The sequence below is a fragment of the Mus caroli genome, chromosome 17 (genome assembly GCF_900094665.2).
Source record: "Mus caroli chromosome 17, CAROLI_EIJ_v1.1, whole genome shotgun sequence".
Lineage (NCBI taxonomy): Eukaryota > Metazoa > Chordata > Mammalia > Rodentia > Muridae > Mus > Mus caroli.
The window spans coordinates 19,349,308-19,359,583 of record NC_034586.1 but is presented as its reverse complement, the minus strand read 5'-3'; the positions used below and the strand labels follow the sequence as shown (position 1 = coordinate 19,359,583).

Sequence of the window (10,276 nt, the reverse complement as noted above, 5' to 3'; positions counted from 1 at the left end):
GTGGGGGACTTTTGGGATAGCATTGGAAATGTAAATGAAATAAGTACCTAATTAAAAAGATTCCATTACAGATGGTTGTGAGCCACCATGTGGTTGCTGAGATTTGAACTCAGGACCTTCTCAAGAGCAGGCGGTGCCCTTAACCACTGAGCTATCTCTCCAGCTCCCTTTGCTATATTTTTATGATCACCTTGAAGCACATTGCCATGGGAGTGTACTGAGAGAGAGAGAGAGAGAGAGAGAGAGAGAGAGAGAGAGAGAGAGAGAGAGAATTAAGTATCTAGAAGAAGAATTAAAATGTAGAAAATTAGAACAGCCAGGAGAATTAATTAGATGGTGTGCAGGTCATGCCCAAGAAGAATTACAAAGACTGCATGGTTACCAGTATGACCTCATGTTTGCCCTTTTATGAAACCATACTGTCTCACACATGTCTGAAAGATAATGACTTTGTGACCTCAATACTGCTGGCCTTGACCTCACTGGAGACTGGTGGTCGGGAGATATTAAAAAATGTGCTTGCTATAAAACTTTTATGTTTGAGATTTTATAGTTGCTTTTTTTCTGTTCTAAATCTGTACTACTCTCAATCACAAGAAAAGGTTGACGTAGGAAAATAGAGAAGCATTTACCCAACCCCCTATGAACTTTGTAACCCAACTAATTCTATGATTTCAATAAAAGACTAAGGCTGAGTCAAATCTGTTGAGCACCTGACTCCCGAATTCAGGATCTCTCATTGCAAAAACAGCCTGTCAGCTTGTACCTCAATTGTGTTTTCTTATTTGCCTATCAGGTATCCCTAGTCCTTGACAACCTCTGACTTGTGTTGAGGCTGGACCCCAGTAAGTAAGTATGGTTTGGTGGCTACAGGAGCTGGTGATAGTATTCTTTCCTAAAAGTCTTGGAATACAGATTGGTCACTTTAGAAGGTTTACACACATTTTATATGAATTGATAAATTATCAGGAATAAGAAAAAGTGTTCAATAGATTAACTGTGTGGGACCAAAAGGGCAAAACAAGGAAGAGGAGGCTTTATGTGGCTGACATACCCATAAATTTAAGAGGAACAGATCTCTTACAACAATAAGGGAAGCAAATTAATATTCCTGCAATTCTAGGCACAGCAAATAAGGAAATTAAGTGTGATATGGTAGATTCCCAGGGAAAGGTATTGATACTGATGATCAAAAACTATCAAAAGCTTTTCCCATGCTCCGAAAACAGAACATCACAGGGATTGAATTTATAAATTTATAAAAAAAGGTCACTGCTGACATAGCAACAGCCTTGCCCCTAAAACAGACCTGTGTGGCAAGAGCAGTAGCCCATAACAAAAGAAACATTGCAGGCACTTGAACAAATGGTACAAGAGCAGTTAGAGGCTCAACATATACAAGAGTCTACTAGCCCATACAATTCCTCCGTGTTTATTGAAAACAAAGAAAGAACGAAAGAAAAGAAAGAAATCAGATAATGGCGAATGATCATTGGCCATTATCTGATTATCTGGCAGTTAATAGAATAATTCAATCAATAGGTCCTTTACAGTCTGGAATTCCTTTACCTTCTTTGTTAATGATCATGACTATAATAATAAGTGACTTGAAAGATTACTTTTTTTTCCCCACACCCTTACATGAACAGGATAAGGAAAGACTTGCTCCTTCAGTGCCTATTCTGAACAACAGTGGTCCAATGATAAGATGTGATTGGAATGCACTTCCACAGGAAATGTTCAGTAGTCCAATTTTATGTCAATATTTAGTGCAACAACCATAGAAATAATTCATAGGCAATAACCTCAGTCTATCGTTTATCTTTATATGGATGACATTTTGTTGGCTGATTCTAATGACGATGTTTCAAAGAATATGTTTAAGATAACACAAAGAATTCTGCCATGCTAGGAAATACAGATTGCTCCAGAACAAAATAAAAAGAAGAGATTCACTAACTTATTTAGGTTATAAAATCAATCAACATAAAATTCGATCATAAAAGGCACAGAAGCATAGGAACCAATTGCAAACTCTTAACAATTTTCAGTAATTAATGGAAGAAATTAACTAGCTGAGTAATTGGAATCAATGCATGTAAGTTAAGTGATTTGTTTCAAACATTACGAGGAGATTCAAATTTAAATAGTCCAAAATGTCTAACAGCTGAAGTAGAAAAAGAGTTAACCCTTGTAGAACAAAGACTGCAAACGGCATATGTGGATCTAATTGATCCTAAACTTGATTGTATTTTGGTCATTTTGTCTTCAACTCATTCTCCTGCTGGGCACATTATGCAAACAGAAGGTAATATAATGGAATGTATCTTCTCAGCTCATGAACAAAGTATAAAATTGAAGGAATATATAGAAAATATTTCTGAATTAATTATAAAAGGTATAATAAGAGTATGTCAATTGTCAGAAAAATATCTGACTGAAATTGTTGTAGCTCTTACAAATGCTGAGATTATGTCATTATTGGTGATCAATGAAGATTTGCAAAGAGCTTGTAAACTACTTGGGTGAAATTAATAATAAATATCTGAAAAGCAAATGTATAAAAAGAACTAATTTGATTCTTCCACATATTGGAAAGAGAACACCAATTCCAGAGGCACATTATACTCTGATGTACACAAGATGGCAATGGCAGGTTATAAGTCTGACAAAAGCAAGGTGGTCAAAAGTTCATATACCTCAGTTCAAAAATCAGAATTACATGCAATCCTTATGGTATTATTAGATTTTCCTGAATCTCTTGACATAATACTGATTCCTTATATGCAGAAAGAGTCCTTTTGCTATAGAGACTACTAAATTTGCACTTGATAACCCAGAATTAACTTTGCTATTTATACACTTGAAACAGGTCATAAGAAGTACAAATTATACATTATATATTATTCATATTCTGTCTCATAAAGGTTTAGCAGGTCCATTATCTCAAAGAAATGATGAGATTGACCAGTTGTTAATAGGAAATGTGTTAGAGGCCACAAAATTTTGTAAGAAACATCACATTAATGGGAAAAGATTAAAGAAAAATTGTCTATCACTTGGCAACAGGACAAAGAAATAATTTGAAAAATATCCTATGTGTTCTGTATACAACCAAACTCTGTTACCTGCTGATAGTAACTCTAGGGTTACCAAAAAATGACATCTGGCAGGTGGATGTTTTCCATTTTATAAAATTTGGAAAACTATACCATTGACACATACTGGGGGTTTTAATGGGCAACTGCTTTAAGTTCTGAAAGGCTGATTGGGTAATTATTGGAAATAATGGCAATTATGGTAATACCTGCACAAATTAAAACTGACAATGATCCCACATATGTATTCAATAAGATGAAGCAATTCTTTGCATACTATAATGTTAAGCATGTTATTGGTATACCACACAATCCCATAGGACAAGCAATTATAGAAAGAGCTAATCATACCTTGAAAGACATGCTTATTAAACAAACAGGAACAGTAAAAGTCCCCAAACACAGACTGAAAATACTTTTGTATCTCTACATTTTCAAATGTTGGTGAAAAAGGAACAACAGCAGCTAAGAGACACTGGGTTATCAAAAAACTGAGGAACCAGTCAGCCAATATACTATAAGGATGTGTTGACATCAGAATAGAAACCTACAATAGTCTTAAGATGGGGACATGGTTAAACTTATGTATCTACAGGGAGTGAAAAAATATCATTACCAAGAAAACTTATAAAGATTAGATCTGACCAGGGGAAACTTTGTCAGCTGAAACATGCTTGTCTTCACAAAACAAGGTGATTGACTCTCATACACTGTCTCAATTCCTGATTTCTCAAAAATACACATGAAAATCAACTTCAAAAAAGGCAAGCCCAAAAAAATCTGTCACACAGAAACTGGACAACACAGAGACTGGACAACAAATGCTACAGATAGCTTTTTCAGACAAATTTTCCCCATGGGCCCTAAACTGAATTCTTCACCCCACTTATGCAAAAAGCAATTGTAAGAAGACCATCATCCCGATCTTTTAAGTTGGAGTGGATAATTTGGGTCATTTGATATTTTATAGTTGTTATTATCAAGGGTGGTAGGTTGTTGTTGGTTATGATCGGGGAGGAAACAAAATAAAGATTTTTAATGTATATTGATAGAAATTTAATGTTTTTTCTTGAATTATGGCATACTGATAGAAATTTACGGTTGTTTTGTTTAACTGTATTGCCTATAAGCCATTTATTTAAACTATGATGTAAAGTTCTAGTTTTATTGCTCTTATAATTATTTCCATTGCACATAAATTGTCAATATTAGAGAAAAACCATTTTTTTTTAACGAGAAAAGGCGATATAAATTGGAAAATACTGGTTTCTTTGGAGACTCAGTTGTCTCATGTGATGATTTTCTGGAAGCTGTCTTATGATAGGATGGTTTGTTAAAGCAGACACAAGAGTTTTGGAAAGAGTATAAGTAGAACCCAATAGACAGTGAATGACTCTTGCATTGATTCACCTGCAGTGCTTTTCGGGAATTCACAGATCTTCACTTATCATGAATGTCTACAGAAAAACTCACCAAAGAACTTCTTGTGGTATTTTCTCTGCTTCTTGCTGCTTCTGTAGACTCGTGTCAATTTGGCAGACCCTTGCACTGTCTTCTAAGTCTAGCTAGCCACTGCTACTGATTCCTGTTTGGTGTTTGTCAACTTGATTGGACTTCCAATACAGATTTGTGTTGGATATTTTAGACTGGACTGCTGATATCCCTACAACAAAGATTGGTGTCACTCCAAAGTACTACTTCTAAACAAGTCCTCATCCCCTTTATCCTATTAACCATCTTTCTCCCCTACCTTTGGTCAGTGTGCTAGAAGGGAGATTGAAGCATTTAAGAACCTCTATTAAAATAGGTTTTATACAAATCTAAGCCTACAGTTCCATTTTTAGCCTGGGAACAGCAGGGCCAGGGCCGGAAATGATGTTCTTGACAGTTGCCTCAGGATGGCAAATGGCAGCACCCAGCCCTTGGCTCCATTATACAGACCTGGTTATCATATACATGCTCTTCTGCTTATCTCCAGGGAAACAAAGTCAACACCCAAAAGTATATATTCTGATACACACACACACACACACACACACACACACACACACACACACGATGATGAATTCTGTGACAGCCTGAGATCTATAGAAAGACCTCATTTCAAAACAACATAGAACGAGCATTATTGTTTTTTTTTTTTCCAAAATACAAATCATAGAGTAACTTAGTCATAGTGACTATAAAAAGCATAAATTCTGCAGTGCCATGTTGGCACAGGCTTTTAATCCCAACATTCAGGAGGCAGAAGCAGACAGATCTCTGAGTTTGAGGCAAGCCTAGTCTACAGAGTGAGTTTAAGGATAGCCAGGGCTAAACACACACACACACACACACACACACACACACACACACACACACACACAACAAACAAACAAACAAAGCAATAATTTCTATCTTCTTCTATTCATTGGCCTGTGTGTCAACTGTGAGTCACCAGGACTTGCACAAGCTACTGTGTCTCATCCCCATGCTTTGTATTTTCCCTAGGTCTCAGCATTCAAGGTCTGCCTAGGGGAGCAGACTGTACAGAAGAGAGTCTGCAGGCAGAATGGCTCACATCCATAGCACATTGTCTCTTTATAACTCATGTGACCAAAGTCAACAAGGTCCATGTGCCCTCAGGAAGGGCAGTGATTGGCCAGAACCCACAACAAATGTGTAAACATTATTTTACAGGGGAGTGAACAATAGAAGCCTGCATGTCATTACAAAATGTTTACTGCAAACAATAATAACTACAAAAACAATAACAGTGTGTAGTGGAGTTTTCCCTAATTAACTGATTGGGTAATAAAGATGACAAGAAGCCAATCACTGGGTGAGGAGGCGGGCAATCTGGGTTCGAGAGAGGAAGAGGGAATGAAGGAGAAAGGAACTTGATCTTTTGGATAGAGAGGCAGGAGCAAAGCAGACAATACGTAGGCTGGGGACTGTTAGATCTGGTGGCAGAATCTACCAGGATCTGATACTGGAAGACTTCTAACATAGAATAGTTGATGAATTTAGGATGATCGATTCAGTACCCAGCAATTGTGTTATCTGTTGATTCTAAACTAAGATTGTCTGGTATTTTCCATTCCATGGAGACTCAGGTAGGACAGAGGGAAAGAACTTAGCTGAAGCAGAATTCAGTCAGGCTTTGGGACGGGAAGATTGAGAAAGGACCTACCTCCAGGGAGAAGTTAGTGAGCTGAGTGCTGGCTGGCAAGAGCACACCCACAGCTGCCCATGGAGAGCATTGGCTAATTTTGCAAGTGCTTTGAAACAGGATCTCGTATAGCCTAAGTGTCCTCAACCTTTTGATGTAGCTGGGCTAGCATAAACTCTTAATCCTTCTGTACTTACATTATGAGTGCTACAAAAAATGTGGATGACCACATATTGTTTTAGGACAAACACAAAAGTCTCATGGTATGGCATGTGACTACAATCTTAGTAATCAAGTGGCTATTGGAAGATGATTATTAATTGAAAATGGCCTGAAAGCATGGCAAAATCAAAGTGAGAAAGAGGTAGAAAAAGAAAGTATTAATTTTTAAAAGATAACTATAAAAGTGGGCTGGAATGTAAGTCTTGAGTAGAGTGCCTAGCACACCCAAGGATGTTGGTTCATCCAGGTTCTGAAAAACAATGATAATAAACTAGAGGTTGAACAACACCAGGATTTCAGAAGGTCAACCAGGCTTATCTGTTCTTACTGGTGTCAGATCTCATTTCAATTAAAATGTTCAATGTGGGCTGGAGGGCCTGCTCAGTGGTTAGAGCACTTGCTGCTCTTGCAATTGTGGGTTCAGTTTCCAGGACACACAGGGAAGTTCATGACTATATGTAACTCTAGCTTCAGGCCTCCCTGGACACAAGGCACATGGCATACATATATGCATCTCTGGGAGCCTGAAGCCATGTCCCCTCTGGGGCTTATAAAATGTTTTTACTGAAGGGAGTTGTCGCCTCTCTGATGATCATAATGGAGGACATGCAAACGAGAATGAGGCAAATCCTCTCCCTGAACACTGGTCATTAGAAAAACCTCAGAGGTTTTCTCAACCTTCAAGTTGCCCCTTCCTCCAGAGCCCCTGACTGATGTGTTCAGTGTGGAGATTGTACACTGTACTAGATCCTAGGTGATCTCAATATGCAAATGCACAGGTAACACCTGTCTCCCGAACAGAACTCCTAACGGGGCATTTCAGGGACAGGCAAGCTGTCTCAGGTGATAAAGGCACTTGCCACAAGGATTGACCATGAGTTGAGTTCCTGGGACCCACACAACTGAGAGGTCACTGACTCCTGCACATTGTCCTCAGCCTCCACCTGACATCCCATGACATGCATGTACACATACACACATACACACACACAAATACATTGAAATAACAAAATAAATCTTTTTTTTAATTGTATGTATTTGAGACAAGGTCTTAGTATGTAGCCTTAGCTGGTCTCGGATTCTCTACATGGATCAAGCTGCTCTCAAATTCACAGACAACCACCTGTCTCTGGGTGTAGCTCAAAAATAATTCTTTCTTAAACAGCAAATAATTCAGTCTGTAAGCAACTTCCCTTCTAAGCATGAGAGACTGATTTAATCCTATGAACCAATGTAAAAGGCAGGACTCAGTTGAGTGCTTTAATCCCAGGGCTAAAGGGATGAGAACCAGAGGATCCTGTGGTACACTGGCCAGCCAGTCTAGCCTGATTGATGAGACTACGAATCCCTGAGGGGCACTGTCTCAACAAGGGTGTATATGACTCCTGAGACTTGACACCCAAGATTGACCTCTGTTCTCTACTCACACATTCACAAATATATGCCAAACATATAAGCATGCAGCAGGAGAGACAGACAGACATACAAAAAGTAAGGACTTGACTCACACACAAAATGATTTTATAGTCAGTATGAATGTCTACAAAATATAGTAGGTGGTTGAACTATTTGTGAGTATGTGCTAAGTTCCATCCCTAGAACCCCCAAAAGAAACAAGACCAGTCCCCATCATTTGGTAAATATACCCAAGCACCTGGTGAATGAGAGTCTGCTAAGAAACAAGAACCAAGTTGTATTGTGACTGAGCCTAACATAGTCCAGTTGCTGAATTGTGCTCAACTCTGAAATGCGGTAAGGAACAAGGTCAGTCCAAATATTCTCACTGGGCAGAAAAAGTCCTTCTGTTGACCAGTTTTAGTAGAGCCCCTTTCAAAGTCCTATTCCTCAGGCTGTAGATAAAAGGGTTCAGCATGGGAGTCACCACTGTGTACAACGCAGTGGCTGCTGTGTCTTTCTCAGATGAATGGGCAGATGAGGGGCTAAAATACACGGCGATGATAGTACCATAGAAAAGGCAGACCTCAGCCATGTGTGAGCCACATGTGGAGAAGGCTTTCCATCCTCCCCTAGGGGATGAGACTCTAGGGACAGCAGAAGTGATGTGGATGTAGGAGATCAGGATGCAGACAAAAGGAGTAACCATGAGCACAGCTCCCTCTGTATTAATCATCACCTCATTGATATGTGTGTCTGAGCAGGAGAGTTTCAGGAGGGGAGTCACATCACAGAAGAAGTGGGGGATGATGTTGTCCCCACAAAAGGATAGTTGAGCCATGAGCAGAGTGTGTAATAAGACATTCAAATTGGCAGTGGCCCATGATCCAGCCACCACCAGGACACAGAGCTTATGGGTCATCTTTGTTGTGTAGTGTAAAGGGTGGCATATGGCCACATACCTGTCATAGGCCATCATAGCCAGCAGAAATTGTCCATGTCCACAAACATGAAAAGGAAATACATCTGTGTGAGATACCCAGAGAAGGAAATGGCCTGGCTCCCAAGTATATGGTTGGCCAATACCTTGGGGGCAGTGGTAAAGGAGAAGCAGACATCCACAAAGGACAGGTTGCTGAGGAAGAAGTACATGGGGGTGTGCAGGCGGGAGTCTGTGCTGTTGGCCAGGATGATGAGCAGGTTTCCCACGACAGTGGCCAGGTACATGATGAGGAAGAGCAGGAAGAGGAGCTGCTGCTGCTGGGGCTGCCTGGAGAGTCCCAGCAGGAGGAACTCAGTGACACTCTGGTGACATACTGGTTTGTGCCACTCATTGGCCTATGACTAGGCAGATGATTAAATCCTGTACTTGAGGATGCTTGTGAAGATTGGACAATTAAAATAACAGAGAACTAGGTCAGAGGAGCTAGTGCAAGCATGAACATTCTTCCCAGTGTAGTGGCTTAACTTCCTTATTCGTGAGGCCTGAAAGCTTGTTTATGTGTTGTGTGCTCCATCTCAGTAAAATACAGTACAGGTTATGACAGTTCCTGTTGGTGGGTCAGCCATGTGTACTTTTTGTTCTTTGAGACAGGGTCTCCTTTATTATCCAGGGGGACCTAGAACTCTCCTGACTTTGCCTCCCAATTCACTGGGAGGGGACCACAATGCCTGACCATCTAATGTTTTTTAAAGAATGGTTTTTAAGAATTACAGACTAAAGAAATGGAGAAGTGTTCGGTGGAGGGTACAGTGGCCCATGCATGGAATCCCAGTGTGCGGAAAGCAGAAGGTCAGGGTCAGAGTTCAAGGTCATCAGCTGCAGAGCCAGTCTGAGAGCAGCCTAAGCTACATCCAGCTTCTTATAAATGCCTATCAGTGGATTAATGGACAAATAAATTATGGTATGTATTTATACATTGAGGTGTTTTATTTAAATATATGAACAAAATTAGATCATTTGAAGGAAAATAGCAAAATTTTAACATAGTAAATGACATATACTAGCCTCAGGAAAAAAAAACCCTAAATTTCTTTTCAAATGTTTGTTTGTTTGTAGACACTGTTTCTTTCTATAGTTAGGCTGCCCTGGAATGGGTTCTATAGACCAGGCTCACAGTGGAACTCTCAGAGATCCACTTGCCTCTGCCTGCCAAGTGCTGAGATTAAAAGTGTGCATAGCCACCACAACCCAGCTACATTTCTTTTCACCTGAAGAAATTTGGGTTGAAAAACAAAAACAAAAACAAACAAACAAACAAACAAACAAGGCCAGGTGTGGTGATGCACACCTTTAATCCTAGTACTTCAGAGGCAGAGGCAAGTAAATTTCTGTGAGTTCAAAGCTAAACTGGTCCACATAGAGTCAAGTACAGCCAGAGCTATGGAGAGAAACCCAATTTTTTTTTTT

At 39.6% G+C, this 10,276-nt stretch overlaps 1 protein-coding gene across 1 annotated transcript; it reads right to left on the bottom strand.

Annotated features, from left to right (window-relative positions):
- Positions 1-8,251: 8,251 nt before the first annotated feature.
- Positions 8,252-9,200, bottom strand: LOC110312464 (olfactory receptor 1361). Its single transcript, XM_021186077.1, is given in 3 exon segments — positions 8,252-8,853; positions 8,856-9,180; positions 9,183-9,200. Coding segments are annotated over 3 exon segments (945 nt in total).
- Positions 9,201-10,276: the final 1,076 nt, after the last annotated feature.